The 27040-nt window shown below is 47.2% G+C and overlaps 1 protein-coding gene across 1 annotated transcript in view; it reads right to left on the bottom strand.

The window, feature by feature from the left end:
- Window positions 1-2343: 2343 nt before the first annotated feature.
- The window catches only part of LOC142302562 (protein-lysine 6-oxidase-like), a 173378-nt gene continuing 148681 nt past the window's right edge, over window positions 2344-27040 (bottom strand). The window contains exon 8 of the mRNA XM_075343694.1: window positions 2344-2572. Coding sequence (XP_075199809.1) covers window positions 2566-2572 — 7 coding nt within the window. The 3' untranslated portion in view covers window positions 2344-2565. The remainder of the gene's footprint in view (window positions 2573-27040) is intronic.

The following is a 27040-nucleotide window of genomic DNA, read 5'->3' as shown; positions in this document are numbered from 1 at the left end:
TTTCCCTTCTCCAACAGCAGCACTCCCTACACTCTCTCGGGATCAATTGCTCCTAAGATGTTGGAGAAGTCGGCGTGTCACATATAGACCCGATGACGCGATCTGGTCAGCCAATCACTGTAAACAAAAAGGAATAGTACTTCAGTCTACCATGTCCCAGCCAGAATAGAAGTCCAAATTGATACACAGACGTCCCGTACATCAATTCCAGGAAAGTCATGAAAAAATGGAAGAAATTCCAGCACCAAAGCCCGCTTTCTTTGGCAATTAAAAATCCATTTTATTAGAACATATAAAAAAAAAAAACACATCTTAAAACATGGAGTTTCTCCTTACGTGTTTCAGACCTAAAACCAGGTCCTTAATCAAAGGTAGTGTATAGTATGAAAAGATGGCAAATATATAAGAAACCCAAGAGGAGAAAGGAAAACCCTCTTGGGTTTCCTATTGATCCTGTTTATCTGGCTGGAATGTGGTGATTAAAAATGGTGGTAGAAGGGATAGGAACAAGCACTTCATACTTATTGAGGCTCCGGCGTGGCTGTATACTGCTTCCTGGCTGCTCATTCACTTCCAGGGCCGCTCATTATTGCTCATCCATATGTATTGCTTTCCCGACCCACTGCCAGTAAATGAATAAAGCAAATAAAATAAATAAAACAATTAGTATAGGGCCCCCCCATATCATGAAACCCAGCACAGATAAAGCATATGGCTACAGGCTGAAACCCCAGCTGTGTGCTTATCTCGGCTGTGTATCAAAATAGGAAGAACCGCTTGCGGCTTTTTTTTAAATTATTATTATTTAAATAAATAATTAAAAAAAAATAATGTGCAGTCCCCCAATTTTGATATCCAGCCATGATAAAATCCAATAGCTGGGGGCTGGTATTCTCAGGCTGTAGAGACCCATGCTTATTGCCGTATCCATTAGATGTGATAATCCCGGAACTTATTTTCTTCATTTCTCCTTTATTTTTTTTTATTTCCCAAGTTCCATATACGGATAATTAGCCAGAATTCCCTGAGAATTCCGGGCCTGACACTCAGGTACGTTTGAAACCTTTTACAGTCCGGCTCTGCCCATCACTAGTCAAGATGCCCGCACATCGTCAAGGGGGCTGTGCACCTCCCTCCTGCTCCATTATCCCCCACCTCGCGTCAGCTGTTTTACAGCGCTACGCCAACCTACAAGATGCAATACAGTATATGGTTGCAGAGATGTTCACACAGCAAGGCACATTGTGTCTGTTTTTGGCAAGATTGCACTAACAGATTACATGGCCCATATTTTTGACCGTTACGCCAGGGTACGTGATGCATTGCAGTATAAGGTTGCAGAGATTTTCACACTGTACACACTATGATTTTTGCTAGATTGAGCTAACAGATTATACTTCCTGTATACTGCTGTTTAGGACCACTATGCAAAGCTGCGGGATGCAGCTCTGTATTGGATTTTAATTTACATGCACCTATCACTCCTACAGCGTCCTATCCCTACAATGTATTTTTTTTTCCTAACTGCACCTATCACTATCCCACACTCCAACAGCGTATTCTAAACAATGCAAAATGGTGGTGCAGTCCGTGAGCCGGACTTTATACAAGCTAAGTCACGGGGTGGGCTGGCCACTCACAGCCATACTCGTACTTTGCATGGCTGCAAAGGCTGCAGAAGTGCTCACAGCTTTAAAGCTTGCTGATTGGCTGCTCTGCAACCTTTCAACAAGCTTTATTCGGGTGATGAACCTGATCAGGAACCGGATGTAGTCAAAAGTCTGTAATCGGGGTTCACACAGGACACAAGGTGTTTGGTACAGACACCGAGCTTTAGAGTTCAGGTTCGCTCATCCCTATAGGCATGGGCCGACAAATCATTGGTGCAACTTGTGTGGCCGCACAGGAGCCCAGGAGGATAGGGTACCTATTTCTACCTCCAAAATAGGTGAAATTGTGCATTTTGATGAGCTATTGGACTGCAAATGGCAGTTCTTGCACAGGAGCCCTTTTCTGTCTGCGTCCGCCAGTGCCTACGTAAGTAAATAGTGAGGGCGAGTGAGTACAAGGAGAACTTCCTGCACTTTTCCAGGAGTATGACACTCATTTAAGAAAGGGTTGAAAGCATGAGAAAAGGAAAATACAAAAAAAATAGTACAACTTGACTTGCTGTTGGAAAAAGTACTAGAACTAACTATTCTGGGTTTCTGAATGATATACCACAGATGAATGTAGCTCGTTACATCTGCTAGCATTTCAGGATTTAACAAAATAGTATAGTACAGCTTAATACATTTCATACATTTTCATTTATTCACATAGCAGATGTATACCATATGGTTTCTGTAAAAAGAGTAACCTCATTTAAACATTGGCACGTTCGCATCTAATTTCTCTGCTACCAATTTATTTCAAGAGGTAAGGTAAAAAACAAAAAGACTTTTGAATCTTCATCAGCTTGGGAATCTTCCTCAATATCATACTTTTGTATTTTTTATCCATCACATATAGGCATTCCTGTTTGTAATAATTATCTTTGGACTACTCCAGTTTAGTCTTTTGTACTCAGATGCTGTGGAAGGACAAGAGAATGAGTTGGCACATGTAAAGCATGAAGATACCATGATAAGAATCAATTACAATGTTTCTTACACTTGTTGTTATTATTAAAAATGTTTTTATTCATGTTTGCAACGTTTAAGTGACATGCCTCCCGTAAGGGAAGTTTTGAAAATGCATACTGTTTTTGTTATTTATATTTTTCAAAAAAAAAAGGGAACCTGTCAGCTGTAATATCCAGTGAGAGCCACGAGCAGTTCTGGGTGCATATTGCTAATCCCTGCCCAACCATCCCTGTATACACTAGCATAGATAAAGGGATCTTTTAGAAAAAGTATTTCTAAAGATCTTATATCGTATGCTAATGAGTGAGGGGACTAGTCCCAAGCGTGTTGCTTCCCTTGCTAGTCAGCCCCATTACCATGTTAGTACACCCCTGTAGGTGTGCGATCATGCTAATGAATGTGCAGCGTCAGAGGATGATCTCACTCACGTCTCCGCCGCCAAACGTCGGATTTTGGCTTAGTGTGCATGACCCTGGAGTTTCGGTCATGCGCACTATGAAGCCGGGTGTACGTGTCCTGGCATCAAACTGAAGTAGTGCACATGACTGAAACTCTGGGGTAATGTGCACTTAGCCAAAATCCAGTGTCGGACGCGATGGCAGCGGAGAGGTGAGTGAGATCATCCTCTGACGCTCACAGGTTTGTAGTAACTTGCTAATGGGGCCAACTAGCAAGGGAAGCTGTGCCCAGGGGACTAGTCCCCGCACTTATTAGCATACGATAAAAGATCTTTAGAAATACTTTTCTAAAGATCTCTTTATCTATGCTAGTGTATACAGGGACAGTTAGGCAGGGATTAGCAATATGCACCCAGAACTGCTCGTGGCTTTGGGTGTATATTGGACCTGACAGGTTCCCTTTAATTGCTTCACCAAAAGTATATATTCATAGAGTTCTAAATCTTGCCTTCTCTGTTTGCTAATTTAGCAATAGTGGTCTGCCACTATTGTTTTACATAACTGAACCCACTGCCCTGGGTATTCTGGAATAAACGGATTTCATGGTGATCCAAGTTTAATGGAATCCTGTAACGTGATTTATGCTGCCTAAACTACAGGCAATATAAACCAAAGCCCAGCTGCATCCGCATAATCACAGCTAGCAGGAGCATAACGATCATGATCACAGATAATGTGACCTCGACTGGTCCCGTTCCTCAGGGGGGGTCCGCCAACCCCAGCACCTACTTTAGCTGGATGTGCGTCCGAGGATTTTCCTGAAGAAGAGGAAACTCTCTGAAACGCGTAGAGAAATAAATCACTATTGATCTTCTCCTGTTTTCTTCACCATGGCAGCGTGGCATCTATACCCATTCTTTCTCCTTTGATATTGCTAGCATACACATGGGACTGCTGCAGCTTTTTCAGCTGGTTGTGACTCACACAACCTGTAAATGTGAACCTTTCCAATATTCATCCCTAATTGTCAATCTTGGCTAAGACCCTATTTTGCGCTTTTTTCCTCCAGCTAACTACATAAAAGTGAAGAAAAGGTCAGATTTTTTTGTTGTTATAATAATGACAAATAAAAAATGATATTTTTGTAATTAATATTCTCCTCTCCCAGGGACTCGAGCAAACATCTTTCAAGGGCTAGATCTTGAGCCACAAACACAGCTGATGTCACAGAGAGGATTTTTGATACTCGAAGCTGCTGACAGGCAGCTTGCACTGGACATAAAAATCCATTGTACAGAGCAGTGCATCTTTATATCCTGTATAATAAAGGGAGAATAAAACAAATTTATTTTTTTAATAAAATTACTAAAAATAATTTTCAAAAATTAGAATGTCATTTTTAATGTGCTTTTAAAAAAATAAATAAATAAACATCACAAATCAGCGAATAAGATGGATATATTTGGTGTCCCTGTTATTGTAACCCGCACAACATCAGGTTATTTATGGGCATCTGTAAGTTGTGTAAAAGTATGGCGCGATTGATTATTTTTCTCTATTAAACCCATAGAAAAAGTAACGCTGAGGCAGTGTTCACACATAATATAAATGCTGCATTTTTTCTTCAGGTGTCCGCAGCACAATTACAATCTTTTCTGATTATTGCGTTTTTGATGTGATTTTTCGTCTATTTTAATGGGTTGTCCTCGATATTTGATACATGTTTGGTGCAGATGTGAATCTGGGTTATTAATGATTTTTTAATACTACAGAAAGCTTTGATTCTGGGTTTAAAAATGCAACTGCATATTTTTTTTACCTGCATTTTTTTTCCAGGCTCCACAAAAAAGCTTAGAGAAAAAAAAACATGCAGTTGAGCAGCGTCTTTAAACACTGCGGGAAGAGATTTTATGAAATCACATCCACTTTCTTGGACATTTAGGCCAGGTTCACATGTAGCGTAAATGCCAGGTTATTCTGCTGCTTTTTTTGCACATAAATTCTGCTGTGTGTTAGGCTATGTGCGCACGTTGCGTAATTTCATGTGTTTTCGCTGCATATTGCACTGCAACGTAAATGCATGCGTCCTGCATCCCCTGCACATCTATGAAGATTGTGCATAATCCATCCGCAGCACGTTGCGTTTGAAAGCGCAGCGTTTTGCATGCTGAAATTTTGACCCAAATCGCTGCGCTCAAAAAAGCAACATGTCACTTATTTTGTGTGCTTTGGATGCAGGTCCCACTCTGTCTATTGCCAATCCATACAATACGCATAAATAGCCTGGGTCTCAGCTTCCCATACACGGTAAGTTTTTTAACTGCATGAGAGGACACACACTAGCTAGGAACCCCAACGTAGAGAAATACTTTGGCGTAGTGTTGGGGCTCTATTGCATTGATCAATTCAGTAGCTAAATTTCTCTTGATTCATATGTTCATGGCAGTAATGCAGATTCCATTTTTCACATTTTCACTTTTACACATAGCTATTGGATTTTTCAAGTCAGTATTCACACAGCAGTTTCTGCTATTTCATGTATTCCCCTTCCATAGTCACTGGTGTGCATACCTTATCTCCCCATAGTGATGTTTTTTTAGGTTTTTTGCACCCAGTTCAGACTGAGAATGGTGTTCCAAACGTTATTCGTTATTGTCCACTCTGTCTATGGCTGGTTTCAGACGTCCGTGTTTAATCAGGTACCAGTCACATGCATGGTTATGGTCATACGTGTGTCATACGTGTGTCATACGTATGTCACGTGTTTGCATGCGTATGACAGGTACCGGAGAAAACACGGGTTTATGAAATATTAAAATAAAAGATTTTTCATATTTACCTGCTTTCTTCGGCTCTGCTGCCTCCAGCTCCTGACTGCCGCTCATTATATTCATCAATTATTCACCGCACTCAGGAAGCCGGACCATCGCGGGTACAGCGCCGGGCACAGCACCGCCGAGGACAGCACCGCCGAGAATAGCACCGCGTGGACAGCACAGCGGGGACAGGTGAGTATTCACAAAGCACAGTGACATCTAGGAGGTCATCGGAGTTCCCAATGAACTCTGATGAGATCCTGATGACCCCCGCGACACCCGCGCTACAGCTTCACGGGTTCATCATAGTTCATTGGGAACTGTGATGAGTCCCCGATGTTGTCACCGCAATGTTTCGGCTTCTAGGTTCACAACACACACACACACACACACACACACACACACTGCTGTAAACTCACCCAGCAATGCGGTCCTCGGCCCAGAAGTCTCCAGCGCTGTCCCTGCTTCCAGCTCCACAGGTCACTGAACATTCAGTGAGTATAATGAGCCGCGATAAAGAGCGGCAGAGCCGGAGACAGCATCGCTGGAGAGAGGTAAATATAGAAAATCTTTTTTATTAAAAAGACCCATATTTTCTCCGGTATGTTTTCCACTGATGTCACACGGATCACATCAGTGTGCGATCCGTGTGACATCCGTGCTGCCGGAGATGCCTGCGTGTGTGCGGGGTTATGAAAGGTCACACGGTCCGGGTGCAAACACGGACGTGTGAGGCACATCATAGAACAACATGGGTACGTGTGACATCCGTGTTAAAAACGGATGTCACACGTACCTAAAACACAGATGTCTGAAACCAGCCTATGGGAGAGGCTGCATCCAGAGCGCATGAAATCGGTATTTATTCTGCAGAGACACTGCATCCATTATGTAGTGTTTCTGCAGCGATTTGAAGCGCACATGCACCGCCAAATCACTGCAGATTTTTCAGTATGGACACTACGCAACGTGTGTGCATAGCCTTAATGTCCAATCAAAGTGGATGTGATTCCATGACAAAGGCAAAGCTGAACACTGCGGTTTTGGTGCTTTATTTTTGTCTAGAGGTTTCTATGTAAAGCTTAAAAAATAGCCTTTTTTAAGTGCAGAATCAAAGCTTTTCTGTATTATAGAAACACTTAAAAACGTAGATTCACATCTGCACCAAAAACGCATGACATAATGGAGAAAAGGCATAAAAAAAATGCAATAATCAGAGAAGATTATTATTGTGTAATTTTGTGCAGACACCCGCAGAAAATAAAAAACACAGGATTTCTGCGACGTGTGAACACGGCCTTATAGACACAAAAAAGCAACATGTCATATAGTGATGCTTATATAAAAATGAGAAGGTTCTGGCTGCTATGACTATGAATGAATGAAGACTCCGGGTCATCTGCCGAACATCCCTCACTGCCAAATGGGTGTGGCTAGGGGGTGTGGTTAAAATGTTTCCTCTTTCTGTTCTTCTGAAGTCAAGAGGTATGTGATGTGAGGCTTGTTGCTGACTGCCAGCTTGTTGCATTAGCATCAGGTCTAGCAAACATCTATACAGAGCCTCCAGATGGTGATTTGTGAGTAGCCCTAAACAGAAGAGCAGGCCTAAATGATCATATACTGGCCTTGGCGGTTTAGAGATAATTTATTATGCCCCACAACTTGTGAAGAACAGAAAGTGGGACAAATTATGCAGCATGCATGACTTTGACCATGCCCCTAGCTACAACCTCAAACTACATCCATTTAAAGGTAAGGTGGCACTTTTTTTATTTTTGTATTAATAGTTCTTATGGAATCAAGTATTTTTAATACAAAATTAAACTCAATTAATTTAGTTTTTATTTACTTCTATTTTTACTGAAACACTGGGGGCTGCCATCTTGGATCTGCTGTGCATAACGACAGTTACCTCCTTTTTGGCAGCCCCCAGGGCATTGACTCTGATTGTTGGCCTCCGACCCTATTCTCTAACACAGAGACAGTGTCTGCTGTAAACTAGACATGCTCCCTGGGCTGTCCAGATCACAGCAGAGGGAGGAGATGGCCACCATCTTTGTGGAGCTCACAGCATATGCTGTATATGACTCGCCCACCCCAGGGCTATGGGACACCCGGTGCCGGGCCGGACTAGTCCGGGGGTAGTCAGTGGTGGCGGGGCCCGACTCCGTGGCCCTGGTGGGTGTCAATTTAAATATGGCTGGTGACTTGGGGTTTGTGTTCGTGATGCCACCTGTGGTATGCGGCTATTAAACCGCCGCTGCTGTGTGAGGCCTCCGGGGTGATGATATGGCAGCAATGGTGGTACTGCTCCCCACAGGTGGAGCGGTGCCCCGTGGACACTGTTGGTGCTTGTGAGAGTCTATGGTGTTGTGTGGATAACACGGTGCAGGGCCGACAGGCAATGAAAGAAACAGGCACAAACAACAGTCTCTTTACCTTCTCTTCTTTTACTGCACAAACGGTTAGTCCTGGGAGACCATTACAGGTGGTAGAGGGCTCCGGCCGGCCTTGAAGTAACTGAGATGTCGTTTTGGCCAGATGAGTATGAGGCCTACTCCTGTTCTTTTCCTTACTGTGATAGCACCCTGCTCTCTGAATTTAGCAATGGCCCTCTTGCTACTGGGACCGGTGGTACGTCCCTTTCCCTCTGTGGTAGGCTGCACAGGCCCTCTCTGGTGCTTCTCTGCTGGAGTCCACACTGGGCTCTGATGATGCAGCTGTACCTTCGGGCTGTTTATGGGCCAGGTGCTTGCAGCTCTCCTGCCCTTCGGATTCGGCTACCAGGGAGTATTTTAGGCCCTGGTGGCCACAGACTCCGATGTCCGAGTCTCTTCTGTGCCTCTCTGCTCCCCCTGCTTCACTGGGCCAAGCTGCTCCAGCTCTAGGCCCCAGTTCCACAGGACAGCACTACTCTGCATCTGCTTGTTCTGACTTCTCTCTACAGACTGAACACTAACTCCTCCCTCAGGCCAGACTTAAGGAATGCTCCCTGGAACTCCAGGTTCAGAGCTCCCCCTGCTGGCCTGAGGGAGAACTGCGTTGGATGTTAAACTTACTGGTCAATAGACCTCCCAATTACCTCCAGGCTCAGCATTAACCCTTTGGAGGGGCAATGCTGTTGTGGCGACCAGGTCCTGGGGCGCCACATATATTGCACTTTCCCCCTGTCACCCGCCGGGATGGGGTGAGTACCAGTGTTGGGCAGTAGTGATTGCACCGTAACTGATCCTGGCATGGTGCTCCTCACCCCTCCCTCCCCCTCCGCTCACCTAGGGCCTCCGCTCCTTGCTGTTCTGTGCTGTGAATGCTGATGGGAGGAACAGACACCAGGCTGACAGGACAGGCTGAGGTGAGTGCATGCGACTGGAAGCAGTGATCGCGGCATGACATCTGTAGTGCAGTGCCCGGCTCAGGCTGCAGAACAACCCTCCTCACCATATGTCATCTCGGACCTCCGATCCTGGCCGGCAACACAATATATAGGGACACAGGATGCAGTGGGCACTATGCCAGCTGTCCTTAGTGACACTTTAGACATTAGGATCACTTTGCGGTCACCAACAATATGGCTCCGCACTGTGATCCTAAACTTCATTCTCTCTTATCTTTTTGGAAACACCCAGATTAGGAGCGGAAGGTGACATCACACACACGAGAGCAGATTCTGCCCACTTTTACTGCAGTTGTAATGTGAGCTAGTTCTACAGTAGGATTTCAGCAGCTGTTCCTCCTAGTGTTTAAGAGTGGAAAATATCGAGCTTCAAATATTTTTTTTAGATTTTTCTCAATTAAAAACAAATAATATTTAAACAAAACATTAATACTTTACATTTTTCAGTTACTGAAAACTTTTTTTATGGCACTTTCCCTTTAATTTTTTTCTACCCTGGCAGGAGGAGATGTCAGAGGGGGTGGTGGCTGTGAGGGACATTCAGCAGATGGCTGAGACTGCAGGGCATAAACCAAAATTGGGACTGTCCCACTGCAAATGCGACAGTTGGGACTAGAGATGAGCAGACTGATTCACGGGACTGCAGTCCAGCGTCCAGGTCTTTGGTACCCGGTGGCTGCATGGAAGGCCGTGAGTCTCTTACCTCCCAGCGCAACTTTTGATTACCCAGGGCTGGCGTGATCTCATTTGTGTGTCATGCTCATTTCTACTTGATACCTGTGGATTTAATTTTTTGTTCATTCATAGCTGTAGCAATCTGAACTTTCTCATCTTGATGTAGTTTCACCATATGATCGCTAGCTTTTTTTTTGTCTGTAAGGCCATGTTCACACGTTGCACAAATACTGTTTATGTTTTCTGCAGGTGTCCGAACCAGACTACACTAACAATCTTTCCTGATTATTGCTTTTTTTGCTGCATTTTTTATTCCTTTTTCCCATTATGCCATGCATTTTTGGTGCCGATTGAAGCCTCATTTTTAGTGTTTTTTTATAGTACAGAAAAGCTTTGATTCTGCAATAACTGCTGTTTTGTACATGCGCTTTTTAGGCTCCAGATATAGAAACATCTGGAGAAAAAAAAGCACCAAAACTGCACAGTTCAGCAACGTCTTTAGTTGCACAGTGGGGGCAGTTTTCATGGAATGACATCCACCTTGCTTGGACAGTTAAACACAGAAGAATATATGTGCAAAACAACCCAACATTTACTCTACGTGAATACAGACTCAATGTCCAAGCAAAGTAGATGTGATTTCATGAAATCTCCACCCTCAGTGCGTCTAAAGACGCCGCTGAACTGTGCGGTTTTAGTGCTTTCTCAATAAACGTCTACGTGGAGCCTGAAAAAAACACAAGGGAAAAAAGAAACAAAAAAAAACATTTGCAGAATCATAGCTTTTCTGTAGTATTAAAAAGCATTAAATACGTGGATTCACATCTGTACCACAAACATCAAATAAGGGGAAAAACGCATAAAAGAAATTCAGCAAACACGCAATAATAGTCAGAGTATATTGGTATTGCATTGTGTGGTGCGGACACCTGCAGAAAATGTGCAAACAAATCTGTATAAGAAATTCAGTACTTATGGCCTCACCATTAATTATTTTTAATCTTTTTATAGATTTAGTAGAGAAAAATATTCAATTATGCCATGTTTTAACGCCATTTACCACCATTTATCACCATGAATAATTTGATCGTTGTGTGGTTCGGGTCATGATTGTGTCGCCCGGGGACCAGGGGTACTCAGATCCGGGCCACGGGGTCACTTCTGTGGGTATCACGGTGGCGTGACCCGGTCTGTGATCCCAGGCTCCACAGTAAAAGGGAGTTTGGTAAGGGAGATTGTCCGTGACGCCACCCACGGTTGTGGTGATGGTGGACACCACCGCTGCTCTCAATGGGGACCCCGGGAGCGGTGACAGGGAGCAGCCTGGCCGTTATTTCTCCCCTCTGTGGGTAGGGGGGGCTGGCCGTCCCGGGGCCCGGTGATGGGGTAAGCAGGGAGCAGGGCGCAGTGCTGCGGTGCGGTGCCTGAGAGCACGGGCGTACTCACATGTAGTTCACACAGAGTCACTGGTAACTAGGAATTGCCGGTGTCCGCAGCCTTCGGAACGGGGTGTTAGTGTCCCACACACGGTGCAGCAGCCCTTGTTGTTCTTTCCCTGCAGCCAGGTGCCTCTCTCTCCACTCTCTTCCTCCTCTCCTCAGCCGGGAACGGGGAATCCACTCCCCTGCAGTGATCCGGGTCACCCTAGGTACCGTCGGGCCACTACCCTGCTCCGGCTACCTCTGGCCCCTTCCTCACTGCAGCCTGTCCCGGCCCTCTCGGAGCACGCTTCACTATCAGCCTGGGAGCTACAACTCCAGACTCCTCTTCTGTCTGTCTCTCCAAACACTCTGCTCCAGCCCCTCCCCACTGCTCTGCTTTTCTCTTACACTGGGGGCTGTGGTTTGTCCTGCTGCACCGGTGTGAGATCAGATTACCAAGGAGGATTAACTCTTTCTGTGACAACCTGGCTTTGCCAGGGCATCACAATTACAGGGACACCAAATATTTTTGTTACTCCTCTTCCTCTTCTCTTCCCCTTCCTGTTCTCTCTATACACAGCCCCTATTGGACAAAGAATCAGCAGATTTGGTTTCCAGTACCATCTCTATGCTGATGACACCCAACTGTACACATCTTCTCCTGACATCACCCCTGCACTATTACAAAATACTACCGATTGTCTGTCCGCTGTCTCCAACATCATGTCCTCCCTCTATCTAAAACTGAACCTGTCAAAAACTGAACTTCTCCTGTTTCCTCCCTCTCCTAACCTTCCGAAACCCAATATTACCATTTCTGTGTGTGGCTCTACCATTACGCCCCAGCAGCACGCCCGCTGTCTTGGGGTTATATTTGACTGCGATCTTTCCTTCACTCCCCACATTCGTTCACTTGCTCGTTCTTGTCACTTCCACCTCAAAAACATCTCATGAATTCGACCTTTTCTTACCGTTGACTCTGCAAAAACTCTTACTGTCGCTGTCATTCATTCTCACCTGGATTATTGTAACTCTTTACTAGAGTTGAGCGCGGTTCGCGGTTAGTGGTTCTCCAGTTCTAGGCTCGAGTGATTTTGGGGGCTGTTCGAGATCGAACTAGAACTCGAGCTTTTTGCAAAAGCTCGATAGTTCTAGATACGTTCGAGAACGGTTCTAGCAGCAAAAAGCAGGGCTTTTTACAGCTACAGTGTGCAGGAGCCATCGCTGGCAGCCTGCCACAAGCTGGTAACCAAGATAAACATCGGGTATCCAAGCAAAGCGCTTTGGTTAGTAACCCGATGTTTATCTTAGTTACGTGCAGGAAGCCCACACTTCCCCGCTCAGCTCGCTCCGCCCCCTCCTGCCCGCAGCATGTACACACACACACACACACACACACATGGTCCCGCTCGGCTTACCTGCAGTGATGAAGTCCCGCCATCCCGACCTCAGCGCTGTCACTGTCCTCCATGGCCGCCGCTTGTCACATCACCTCTCGCTTCCGACCCGAGACTGACTAGCGGTGACGTCACGGACCTCTCGCGATACTTGGTGTGAAGGCGCCGGTCATTGAACTCAGTGACAGGGGCTGTCAGTGTGCTGGAGATCAGCGCAGGTAATGTACCTCGCTGACAGCAGCACTTGTCATGCCCTGCAGTGACCTGGGCTGACCCATTGATGTTAGCTCAGGTCACTGCATTGCTCTCCCAGCCAATGTGGAACATCCTGCTCTTCATTGACTGGGACAGTGTGGATCGTCATGGCAACCCGTTGGATTACACCAGACCTGGATTTGTTTTTCATTCTAAGGCTATGTGCGCACGTCGCGTAAAAACATGCAGTTACGCTGCGCTTTGCAGCGCAGCGTAACTGCATGCGTCCTGCGTCCCCTGCACAGTCTATGGAGACTGTGCAGGGGCCGTGCGCACGTGGCGTTTAAGAGCGCAGCGCTTCGGCTACTGCCGAAGCGCTGCGCAAAAAGAAGTGACATGTCACTTCTTTCCTGCGCTTTTCCGGCAGCTCCTGCTCTGTCTATGGCAGGAGCTGCAGGCAGAGCGCATGGAATCGGCGCTCACTACGGACATTTCTGCAGCGATCTAAAGCGCACATGTGCTCTTCAGATCGCTGCAGAAATTTCTGCAGGGCTTGTACGCAACGTGCGCACATAGCCTAATAAATTGGTTAAAGAGGGAATGTTTTGGGGAGTGTTTTTTCAAATAAAAATGTGTTTGTCGTCTATTTTTTTTTATTACTGACTGGGTTGGTGATGTCGGGTATCTGATAGACGCCTGACCTCACCAACCCCAGGGCTTGATGCCAGGTGACATTACACATCTGGTATTAACCCCATATATTACCCCGTTTGCCACCGCACCAGGGCGCGGGATGAGCTGGGGCGAAGCACCAGGATTGGCGCATCTAATGGATGCGCCACTTCTGGGGCGGCTGCGGCCTGCTATTTTTAGGCTGGGGAGAGTCCAATAACCATGGACCTCCCTAGTCTGAGAATATCAGGCCCCAGCTGTCTGCTTTACCTTGGCTGGTGATCCAATTTTGGGGGACCCCTACGTGTTTTTTTTTTTTTAAATTATTTATTTAATTTAAAATAACAGCGTGGGGTGCCCTCAGTTTTGGATTACCAGCCAAGGTGAGGTTGCCAGCTGTGGTCTGCAGGCTGCAGCCGTCTGCTTTACCCTAGCTGGCTACAAAACTAGGGGGAACCCTACGTCACATGAAAGGCACCAAAGGGTGCTCCACTTTTTCTCCACTTTTTCTCCACTTTTTTCTCCACTTTTTCTCCACTTTTTCTCCATTTTTTTCTCCACTCTTTCTCCATTTTTTTCTCCACTTTTTCTCCACTTTTTCTCCACTTTTTCTCCACTTTTTCTCCACTTTTTCTCCACTTTTTCTCCACTTTTTCTCCACTTTTTCTCCATTTTTTTTCTCCACTTTTTCTCCACTTTTTCTCCATTTTTTCTCCACTTTTTTCTCCACTTTTTTCTCCACTTTTTTCTCCATTTTTTCTCCACTTTTTTCTCCACTTTTTTCTCCACTTTTTCTCCACTTTTTCTCCACTTTTTCTCCACTTGTTCTCCACTTGTTCTCCACTTTTTCTCCACTTGTTCTCCACTTGTTCTCCACTTTTTCTCCACTTTTTCTCCACTTGTTCTCCATTTTTTCTCCACTTTTTCTCCACTTTTTCTCCATTTTTTTCTCCACTTTTTCTCCATTTTTTCTCCACTTTTTCTCCATTTTTTCTCTCCACTTGTTCTCCACTTGTTCTCCACTTGTTCTCCACTTTTTCTCCATTTTTTTCTCCACTTTTTCTCCACTTTTTCTCCATATTTTCTCCACTTTTTCTCCACTTGTTCTCCACTTTCTCCATTTTTTTCTCCACTTTTTCTCCACTTTTTCTCCACTTTTTCTCCATTTTTTTCTCCATTTTTTCTCCACTTTTTCTCCACTTTTTCTCTCCACTTTCTCTCCACTTTTTCTCCACTTTTTCTCCACTTTTTCTCTCCACTTTTTCTCTCCACTTTTTCTCTCCACTTTTTCTCTCCACTTTTTCTCCACTTTTTTCTCCGCTTTTTCTCCACTTTTTCTCTCCACTTTTTCTCCATTTTTTTCTCCACTTTTTCTCCACTTTTTCTCCATTTTTTTCTCCACTTTTTCTTCACTTTTTCTCCACTTTTTCTCCACTTTTTCTCCATTTTTTTCTCCACTTTTTCTCCACTTTTTCTCCATTCTTTTTCCATGGTCGGTCTACCCATTAGCTCTGCCATGCATACTGTAGCTCTACACCTACTGCACATGTTACTTTATGATTGACATCTCTTTCGTACCAGAGCTATCTAAGCCTACTCTGACCCCATATTTGTCATTACTATATTGTCCTTGTACTGTATTATGACATTTGTATCATGTGTTTCATTTCTTGCTGTGTTGCAATTTTTTTGCTGCATCCCAATTGTACCTCTACATTGTTCGAGTTTATGTTATTGTTCTCTCACTCTTATGTGATACTGATTATTGTCATTTTTCATGATTACATGCAGATAAGTCCAATCTGACGAAGGCTCAGGACGAAACGTCATTTCTAACTTGTTTTGGACAAAAACATATATGCTTATGAAACATTTTTTTTTTCTTAATACGGACCAATAAAGAGTGATTTTGCATTACTATCCGTTGTGACTTACTGACATAGTCTGGGAGATTTAGAGTGCTGAGGTTACTCACTAATTTTATCTATTATTACCTCTGAGCACCTATATACCAGTGAGCAGAGCTTCCTCTACAGTAGTTCTCCTGATTAGGCATGCCCTTACCTCATGAGCAGGGCATTGCAGCTTTGGTAGCAACCATTACGACATGGACTCTGCTGCTGTGGACCCGAGAAGAGTGAGTGCAGATTCATTGCACCCACACTCCTCACATGAAGGGTCCTTACTCCTAGAAAATGGGGGATACGTTCCCTGAGTGTCTCCCCCCCATATTCTAGACGGTCCAGAGTCGTCGTGGGACCCCTTTATTTTTTTTCTTACAATAAATTGGTGAAAGAGGAAATGTTTTGGGGACTGTTTTTTCAAATAAATTTATTTTGTCGATTTTTTTTTTTTTTTTTTTTTTTTTTTTTTTTTTTGTTAGTACTAACAGTTTATGATGTTGGGTATCTAATAGACGCTATGACATCACAAACTGCTGGGCTTGATCTCAGGTGACTTTACAGCTAGTATCAACCCGATTTATTACCCCGTTTGCCACCGCACCAGGGCACGGGATGAGCTGGGGTGAAGCGCCAGGATTGGCGCATCTAGTGTATGCGCCACGTCTGGGGTGCCTGCGGCCTGCTATTTTTAGGCTGTGAAGGCCCAATAACTATGGACCTTCCCACCCTGAGAATACCAGACCACAGCTGTCCGCTTTACCTTGGCTGGTGATCCAATTTGGGGGGGACCCTACTTTTATTGTGTAATTATTAATATTTATAAAATAATTATAAAAAAGAGCCTGAGGGGACCTCCACATTGGATCCCCAACCACAGTAAAGCTGCCAGCTGTGGTTTTCAGGCTACAGCCGTCTGCTTTACCCTAGCTGGCTATCAAAAATGGGGGGACCCAACGTCATTTTTTTTTTAACTATTTTTTAAATAGAAAAAATTAATGGGCTTCCCTGTATTTTGATTGCCAACCAAGGTAACGGCAGGCAGATGGGGGTGGCAACCCATAGCTGTCTGCTTTATCTGCGCTGAGAATCAAAAATACCGCGGAGCGCTACGTCATTTTTTAAAGATTTATTTTTACAGCACTGTGATGTCCAGCAATCAAAATACAGGGAAGCCCATTTTATTTTTAGTTATTTAAATAAATAATTAAAAAAAATATATATGGGCTCCCGCTGCATTTTTTGTATTGCTAGCTAAGGGTAATCCAAGCAGCTACTGGCTGCTAACCCCCACTGCTTGGTGTTACCTTCACTGGCAATGGAAAATCCAGGGAAGCATTTTTTATTTTTTTTGCCAAAAAACTACAAAAAAAGGACGTGAGCTTCGCCATATTTTTGTATGCTAGCCAGGTATAGCAGGCAGGTGCTGGAAGAGTTGGATACAGCGCCAGAAGATGGCGCTTCTATGAAAATGCCATTTTCTGAGGCGGCTGTAGACTGCAATTCGCAGCAGTGGGGCCCAGAAAGCTCAGGCCAACCTGTGCTGCGGATTCCAATCCCCAGCTGCCTAGTTGTACCTGGCTGGACACAAAAATGGGGCGAAGCCTACGTCATTTGTTTTCTAATTATTTCATGAAATTCATGAAATAATAAAAAAAGGGCTTCCCTTTATTTTTGGTTCCCAGCCGGGTACAAATAGGCAACTGGGGGTTGGGGGCAGCCGTACCTGCCTGCTGTACCTGGCTAGCATACAAAAATATGGCGAAGCCCACATAATTTTTTCAGGGGGCAAAAAACTTCTGCATACAGTCCTGGATGGAGTATGCTGAGCCTTGTAGTTCTGCAGCTGCTGTCTATCTGTATGGAGAAGAGCAGACAGCAGCTGCAGAACTACAAGGCTCAGCATACTCCATCCAGGACTGTATGCAGAATTTTTTTGCCCACCAAAAAAATGACGTGGGCTTCGCCATATTTTTGTATGCTAGCCAGGTACAGCAGGCAGCCACGGGCTGCCTCCAACCCCCAGTTGTCTATTTGTACCCGGCTGGGAACCAAAAATATAGGGAAGCCCATTTTTTTTAATTATTTCACTTATTTCATGAAATAATTAAAAAACAAATGACGTGGGCTTCGCCCCATTTTTGTGTCCAGCCGGGTACAACTAGGCAGCTGGGGATTGGAATCCGCAGCACAGGTTAGCCCGAGGTTTCTGGGTGCCTCTGCTGCGGATTTCAGTCTGCAGCCGTCCCAGAAAATGGCGCTCTCATAGAAGCGCCATCATCTGGCGCTGTATCCAACTCTTCCAACAGCCCTGGAGCCGGGTGGCTTGTTGGGTAATGATGAGTTAATACTGGCTTTGTTTTACTAGCCAGTATTAAGCCAGAGATTCTTAATGTCAGGCACGTTTGACCCGGCCATTAAGAATCTCCAATAAAGGGTTAAAAAAAACACCACACAGAGAAAAAATACTTTAATAGAAATAAATACACAGACACATTAGAGACTCCATCTTTATTACCCCCTGTCACCCCTCCACGATCCTGCTCTTCTGTCTTCTTTCTTTCTAGTGTAGTAGTAGTGACGATTGTAGTGAGGAAGGATGAGGTTCACCAGCTCAACACTTGGCTCATCCTCACTACAATCCTCACTACAATCGGGAAGCAGCGTGCAGCCTTCACTCCGTGAGTGATCAGTGCTGGCTGTCAGCGGTAACAGCGGTAATGCTGACAGACGCGTTACCATAGCAACGGTGCTCTCGGAGCCGCGGTTAGCGGTGACGTCACCGCTAACTGCGTTGCTATGGCAACGGTGATCTCCGTTAATGACCGGCTGTGTCAGCCGGTCCCCAACGGAACGGGGAGTCGACCGTGTGCTAGAGCATGTCGCCGGTACACGGCGATACACATATGTGCACCGTGTACCGGAGAGATGCACTCACAGGTCCTACATGACGTGTCATAGTCATGTGACCAGTCTGTAGCCAATGAGATAATAGCCACGTGACTGGTCACATGGCTATTTTGACGTCACGATAGGTCCTGCATCTCTGCTGGCAGTGCAGGTCACCGGGAGGATTCAGCGATCATCGGATGGAATAGCGGCAGGAGACAGAGTGCAGAAGGGATCGCGAGGATCGGTAAGTGTTATGGCAATGTTTATTAACTGTTTGTGTACATTTATAATGCATTTTTATGTGTTTGTGATTGCCTCCCATTATAGCCTATACGTTCGAGTTCGGTTCGTCGAACGTTCGACGAACCGAACTCGAACGGGACCCCCGTTCGGCGAACCGACCTCGAGCCGAACCGGGACTGGTTCGCTCATCTCTACTCTTTACTAATTGGTCTCCCTGTTACTAAACTCTCCCCTCTCCAATCCATTCTGAATTCCGCAGCCAGGATCATTTTCCTCTGCAACCGCTTCACTGATGCCTCTGCTCTGTGCCAGTCATTGCACTGGTTGCCTATCCGCTACAGAATCCAACATAAACTTATCACTCTCACTCACAAAGCTCTCCATGGTTCTGCACCACCCTACGTCTCCTCCCTCATCTCTGTCTATCACCCCACCCATGCCCTCCGCTCTGCTAATGACTTAAGACTGACATCCTCAACAATTCGAACCTCCCACTCCCGTCTTCAAGATTTCTCACGAGCTGCGCCTATCCTCTGGAACACACTACCAAGAGAAATCCGATTAATTCCCAACATCCACACCTTTAAGTGGGCCCTAAAAACGCATTTCTTTAGACTAGCCTATCACCTCACTGCCCTGATCTAATCTAGTCCCTTTCTGCCCTTCAAAAAACTTACTTCCAGTTCTCGTCCCCTGTACCTGTATAAATTCTCACCAACGGGTTCATGCAGCTGCTTTTGAATACCCTATTAAATCGATGGCTGGACCATATATGACAAGCTTTTCTCCCCCCCATTCACCTTTTGTGTCTCCCCTATTTACTCATAGTCTGTAAGCTTACGAGCAGGGCCCTCACTCCTCCTGGTATCTTAATTTTGTTATTTTGTATTGTCTCATATGGTCTGTACATGTCCCCCCTTAATTGTAAAGCGCTGCGGAATATGTTGGCGCTATAGAAATAAAACTTATTATTATTATTATTGTTATTTGCTGATTTGTAATATGTATTGATATTTTAAAAGCACATAAAAACAATTACAATTATGACATTTTTAATTATTTTTAGCAATTTTATAGGAAAAAAAAATCTGTATTTTATTCTCCCTCAAGAATACAGGGACAGAAATACACTACTATGTACAATTTATCTCTATGTAACAATATGATCTGCTTGTTGAGTCAAAGTCTGCAATGCAACTTCAGGATTACAAAATACTGCCAGTGACAATACCAAAGTCTGTGGCTCATGGCTTTAGCATCTGCCAGTAATTAAATTAAATAGACTGTTCTAGGGGACTCACAAAAAAAGATAAATAAACAGTTTTGCATTAAAGAGAAAATTACATTTTTGTAAATGTTTTTTTTTAGTAATTTTATAGAAACAAAAAAATTGACTATTTCTTCAGCTCTAGAAACACTGTTAACAGATGTATCTCTATGTGCCTGTATAATCTGCTTCTAGGTTCACTGTCTGCAGAACAGCTCAAGTATACCAAAATATCCTATCCTCTTCAATGTGGGCTGTGGCTCATACATATAGCTGCTACTTGTGAACATGGGATTTGGGAATTTGAGTCTCGGGAAGAGCAGATGTTGAACCACGAGTTTACCTTCAAAATACAGCGGGCCACAAATGAGACCAAACTAAGTTTAAATGCAAAGGGAAACGAGAAGTGAAACTCAGTAAGTAAAGCAAATATCAACACCTATAAATGTATAAACACCTGGTTACTAAACCAGGATCAGTGTGCTGGTCAAGGGAACAATTTGAATAGGTCAGGAATTACTGGAACACAATTTACCTAGCAGGGAACTCCAAAGAGAAACTAGAGAGTGTAAATAATGGGGTGGAATAATAATAATCTTACTTAAATCTCTATCCCCCTCCCTTCCTCTTATACACATGTACAAACTCCCCGGGGTTAAACACCTGCTAAAATCAATACAACAGACGTTAAAGTTCAGTTTTGCAGCGGTGACTGCTGCATATTATACCCATTTTGGCACCAAACCACTACTGCATAAGTATGCACACTTGCTCGCAAAAAGAGAAAAATACCTATGGGGTCTGAGCTTAGCACTTACAGTATCAAGGGATACATCCAGGTAGGTTTCCAGTACGGAAATCCGGGCAGCTTTCAGCTCCGCAACAGTTCTCCATGATGCCAACAATCACGGGGCAGATCACCTAACGGCAGACGTCAAGCCTGGTAGGAAGATCTCAGGTACAGATCACGTCAGGGCAGATGTCAGGTCGGTAGGAAGGCCTTTGGTATGAATCACCAGGACAACCACTCCGCTCACAGTTCCTTCTCTGGCAGCCATGTATAAACACTGACAAGCAGCTTTGTGGCCTCTGCTCGCACAGCAATTGGCAGGGTCTCTCTAGCACTCCAAGTATCCAAATCAGAGCAGGAAACAGGCAGCCACTGCACCTCAGAATCTTCTCGCTCTGTCTTTCTCCTCTCTTGTCCCTCTCTTTGGATCCTCCTCCCAGACTGTGCAGACATCCCTGTGGTGGACAAGAGGAGACCCTGCACCTGGCTCAGCAGCCCTCTCTCATGCCACCCCAATTGAGGTCGGCACACGGTCATCAAACTGATATCGTCGTAGCATATTGCGATGAACGTTACGAGTCGGTCCCCCAGTCCCCATAGGTTCCACCTTGTACACGGGGATTCCCGGGGCCCCAATCCTTTGTACTACATACAGTGTTGCTTCCTACCAGTCATCTAGCTTGCCGGACCAACCTTTACCAGCACTCTGTTCCCGGGAGAGAAGGATTCAGTCTGTATAGGTCAAGTATTTTTAAGGTTCATTTGATTTAATCGATTCCACTCTGAACCCAACACTTCACCAGACCGAAGTCCTGACAGTCATTTTGAATTTTTTTCCAATCAGCAAGGGTTGTACCTAAGACCGCAGAAAATGGGCAATCAGCGAAGGTCAGGGGTCTCAGTGTCTTCAAGCTAGTCATCGACACTTCCAACTGACACTCCTAGGGATACTCTTGACAGGGCATCAGCGTTCCCGTTTTGTCGGCCGGACTGGAATTTGATACGGTAGTTGAACTTGGCGAGGCAGGCCATCCATCTTTGCTCCAAAAACCCCCAGCTTAGTATTTTCCAGATGGGCTAATGGGTTACTGTCCGTCATTACCACCACCTTAACCACAGTCAAATATTCCGCAAAGCATTATGTCATAGCCCAGACCAAGGTCAGGAGTTCTAAGCGGAACGAGCTGTAATTCGCAGGGTTGCGTTCGGCCACACTCAAGCCTCGACTCCCATATGCAATTACCCGCTCTCGCCCATCCTACACTTGTGCTAACACTGCCCCTATCCCATGGAGACTACCATCGGTGTACAGCAGGAATGGGGCGTCAAACAGCTGTAGGCCAGCAGGGGGGCACTGGTCAAGGCAGACTTCACATCTTTGAAGGCTTCTTGTTGTGAAGATCCCCAGGCGACAGACTGATTTCGGGACCCTGGAGTGTCTCCCCTCAGCAGCTCATTGACAGGTCAGACCAGGAGGGTGAACTTTGGTACAAGTCACCTGCCATACCTAGTTAAGCTCGTACCTCCCCCATTGTGCAAGGTTGGGGCCACTTCTGGACAGCTTTGACCTTACTAGCCGCTGTTAGCACTCTCTCTGGTATCACCACGTGACCCAAGTATTCTATCTGGTTCCAAAACAGTTGATACTTCTTGGTTTTGACCTTCGGCCCATGTTTTCTGAGTCTTTGCAGGGCTTGCCATAGCTTTTCCAGATGGTCTTCAAATGATGACCCAAACACCAACACATTGTCTAGGTATATTTGAACGGACTCAAAGTTCAAATCACCCAGGCAATGCTCCATCAACCGCTGGAAGGTCCCGGGTGCGTTGGTTAGGCCGAAGGGCATTTTGTTTAACTCATAGAGTCCCATCGGTAAAACGACCACTGCTTTGGTTTTGTCCCTTTCTGCCATCGGTACCTGCCAGTAGCCACTGGCCAGACCCAGTGTAGAAAAATACTTTGCCTGACCCAGCACAGAGAGTGGGAGCGACTCTTCGATACACGGTAATGGATAGGCATCTTGTACCGTATGTGCGTTGAACTTCCAGCAGTCAACATAGAACTTAATGGTCCCATCTTTTTTTTGTACAAGGAAAACCGGGGCGGCCCAAGGACTCTGGCTCTCTCGAATGACCTGATTCTCCAGTATACTGACCACTATACCTTTCATCTTTCACCTCCTGGTAGAGCTTTGGCGGGATTTGCCAGTAATGCTCCCTTAATGGATGAGTGTCCCATGGGGATCTCATGTTCAATGGTGGGGGAGCAGCTGAAGTCCCCTCCATGTTGCGAGAAGGGTTCTTGGAATTCCCACAAGGTATCCTCCAACCACCTATGTTGGAGTGGGGTCAGCATTACTGTATCCACCTTCATCTGGTCCATGATTACTCAGCCATTCCATTCAGTGGCGGTCAACTCTACAGAATAGGTCTAGGACTCTAGGCTGAATGGCAAGCCGGCCAAAGTCGTAACTCTGTGCTTCAGAGTACCTTTCCAACCAGCACTAAAACTTCTGCAAACAATGCCCCAGCTGGAATGGTGACCACCTCATCCAGCACATAGATAATTTGACTGGTACCTGTCCGTCTTTCATTGCAACTAACGTACGGGCTACGAGGATCTTAAAAGCTGACGCCTCCCCGGGGATGGGTTTAAGCAGTAGCTCCACTCCATTCAGCCTCTGGTCAGCCCCCTCCGTCAGTATCAGAATTTGCTCACGCCTTGGAGCTAGCACTACTAAACTACAGGAAGGGGCACTCTGACAACGCCCATTCAACAACCCGGGACAGAGCTTCTCTGGAGATCACAGCTCCTCAGCAACTAGTGCAGCGTTAATTGTGTGGGTCGAAGTGTACTGCCAGTACCATGGTCCCTGTCGAGCATACAAGCGATGATCCAGGTCCTTCAAGATATTCATTCTGAGGAGGGTAATCTACCAGCACTACTCCTTTCCAACCAATATCGTGGCCAAACAGTTTCAGCCTCATCCACATGATCCTTTTCGCCGACAGTTGCCCATTGTTGGAGGCAGAAAGGTGAATCACTCGACCTTCCTCCAGGACCATCATCTGACCAAAATAGCATTCAAACACTTCCTAGGGCATAATAATGCATTCTGATCCCGTGTCTACCAAGCACTTCACCCTCTGGCCTTCTAATTCAGCCTCTAGGACGGGACTGCAAGAGTAAAGATCACGTTCTTCCCTCCGAGGGCATTGTAAGGAGGTAGCCGCTGAAGTTCCCTCTTCTACATGCAGCGGCTGGTAGTTTAATGTCAACGGCCTGTCCTCCGGGGTTACATTGGATTGACAGTGGCAGGCTATGTGATACTGCCGGTAGCACCTCCAGCACACATGTCTAGAATTGCAGCAGACCCCAGACACAGCTTTGACACGTGACGCTCTTTCCTGGGCAGCCGTGGAACAGGTACACAATGCAGGTGTCCTCCCAAACTCTGGATCCTAGATACTGTGGTAGATCTACTCACACAGCTGCAGTATGAGGTAGATACATGAATGCTTCTCAGTTTAAATTTCAGCTGGTTTATTAGCTCCATAAACCAGCCTGAACAAAATAAAACAAAACAGCCTTACCTGCATAAAAGAAAAAAACCCCTCATGTATAAAGTCCAGACACTGCGGGTTCAGCCCGCTAAAGTTTGGAGTTCCACACATTTCACAGCGATGAGGAACTGCTTCCTCCAACACAGAAAGCCACGGACCCACTTGGGGGGAGGGGCGACATGACCAAGGGGGAGGTAGGGAGTGATGGGGTTAATAGGGACAGTTGTATGTATGCCTAATATGGCATTTGGGGATGGTCTTAGCCTGGGAGGAAGAGGAGGAGTAGGGAAAGGGTTAGTCCGGGGGAGGGAAGAGTTACCTCCTCTTCTGTTTCCGGACGCCGAACGATCACCTCCATGGCGGACCTTCAGGAACTCCAGCGTCTGATCCAGGCAGCGGTTGCAGCGCACGGGCCCCTGGCAGTGCAGTCCCACATCAGGGCTGCCGGGGTTAACCCGTCGGCGCTTGCCCCTCGTCCCCCCAGCAGCGGCGGGCGCCAGTTGCGGCCCCCCCGCAGGTATTCCCCGGGCGCGGGGGGGCGAGGAGGAGATGTAAGAGCCCCTCCAGGGACCCTCCGCAGAGTGCAGCGCAGCAGCAGCATCTGGCTGCTGCAGAAGCCGGCGGGAGGAATCTTCGCTCCAGCCGCGGCGGTCGGGAGGTGGGAGTGGCCAGCACGGGGCCTACTTCCGGTCCCGGCCTCCGGGCTGGATTTCCTGTGAGTGCAGCGGCTCCAGGTCGGGAGCGCGCTCGGCGCAGGAGAGAGGCCAGCAGATCCCCCTGCAGTCGGCAGGGGGACTGCGGGGCTGCAGGTGGTGGTGGGTCCGGCGCCGGGGGGAGGTCTGCGGTGCCTGACCCCGGTGCGGCTGAGGGAAGGAGTGACGGCGGGAGCCCTGCGGCGACCGCCAGGTCACTCAGTACCGCTGTGCAGCCCCCGGATGTGGCAGTCTCCCGTGGGAGCGGAGGACTCGGCGGACGGAGGCCTGCAATAGCCCAGGAGGGCCAGAGGCGACGACGGCTGAGACCCGGAGCCGGGCGTCTGTCCGTCCGCGCCCCTTGCAGTCGGCAAGGGGGCGGGTGCAAGAGATCGAGGCCCGGGGTGTCGGCGCGGGGGACAGGACGGTCTCCTGGGTTGTCACCCCGGGGCAAGAGACGGAGCGGGGATGACTCTGCCCACGCGGCGGCCCGGTCTGGCGGCCGTGGTGGGGGGGGTGCTGCGGTGGCGCCCCCCGGATGTCGGATGGAAGATGAGGCCAGCGGCGAGGAGGAGGAAGAGGCTTTCGTTTCGGAGGAGTCGAATGGACGACAGATGGAGGACAGCGAGGCGGCGGTCTCGGGGGACGCCGAGCTGCGGTCGGGTGAGACGGCCGCGGAGGCGGCAGGGGCTGCGCTGGCGGGGGGCTTCGGGGGGGGGGCGGCTGCGGCTACGGCAGCGCCCGCTGGTTTAGCTGTGTGGAGCCAATTGTTGGGGCTGTTGCAGGAGCTGGCGGCAGCTTCGGGGGCGGCGGGGGAGGGGGCTCAGGCGCCGGTGGCGGCGTGGGTGGGAGCGGCCGGTTTAGGGGCCACGTCGGTGACGGGGGGTGACGGAGCGGGTTCGAGTAAAGGGGGGGGAGCGAGGGGGGGAGTGAGACGGGGGGGAGAAAAGGAGAAGGAAAAGGAGAAGGAGGACGAGGTGGTGCGCTTGGATGATAGGGCTAGAAGCGAGGTTTATGTTTGTTTTGAGGGCCCGCTGGGGGCCCATTTAAAGAAGGAGGTGCGGGAAAAAATTTGGAAAGGGGAATATGTAGAGATATTTTCTCTGCTTCCCCTGGAGAAATTTAATCTGGATAGGTGTCACGCTCCCGATGCCTCAGCACCGCTCCTTACCCGCTGATCCGGTCGCACCATCCCGGCACCGCTCCGTACCCACTGATCCGGCCTCACCGTCATTGCACTGCTCCTTAACCACTGATCCAGTCCACGTGTCCACCGGTCATGGCTGCCGCTCCCGCTCGTGCTCTCCTGTGTCCTGCTCCTGGTCTTATGAGTCTGACTCTGAGTCTTAGCCACATGGTTCTGTATAGGACCGGGCCGCGCCCACTCTCCTGGTCTTATAGGCCCAGCACACCTGCAGCAGGAAATGACATGAGGCTGTGCTGGGTATATAAGACTGGCCTTTCCATGTGGGCGGCGCCTGATCAACGTGTCCTGAAGCTTGTCTTTTGAGCTAGGTGCTCAGGTCCCCTTGTGCTGTGTCCTGTTACCTGGAGTACTGTTTGTCTTTGCTACCGGGTACCTGTGCCTGTTTCCTGTATTGTCCCAAAGAACTCCGTGACCCTGGTGACCTGGTTATACCTGTCCCTGCCACGCCAGTGCTCCGGCTGCCGTGTACCCTGCCCTCCGGTGGGGTGCATGGTCCAGTGGATCCACCTCCTGGGCCCACCAGTCCTCCCGGCCCTGACAGATTGATCAGGCCATGGATTCCGCCGGAGCACAAACGTCTGAGCTGGCTGAACTACACCAGGAACTGGTGCAACAGCGTGACACTTTACACCGCATATTGAAGTTCCTGACGTCTGTGGACCACCGGTTGTACACGTTACAGACCGCCGCCTCGTCTCCGTCGACGCAGCAGACAGCGTCTAAGTCCGAACCTGTTGTCCCCTCGGCTTCGCAACTCCACCTCGCTGCTCCGCCTCGCTATGCGGGGGATCCCAAGACCTGCAGAGGCTTCTTGAACCAGTGCTCCCTGCATTTCAAGTTGCTTCCCCATTTGTTTGTTTCAGACCAAGCTAAGGTGGCCTTTCTAATGTCC

Source organism: Anomaloglossus baeobatrachus, chromosome 1 (assembly GCF_048569485.1).
Source record: "Anomaloglossus baeobatrachus isolate aAnoBae1 chromosome 1, aAnoBae1.hap1, whole genome shotgun sequence".
Taxonomy (NCBI): domain Eukaryota; kingdom Metazoa; phylum Chordata; class Amphibia; order Anura; family Aromobatidae; genus Anomaloglossus; species Anomaloglossus baeobatrachus.
Note: the sequence above shows the minus strand (reverse complement) of the source record. Positions and strands in the feature narration are given on the sequence as shown.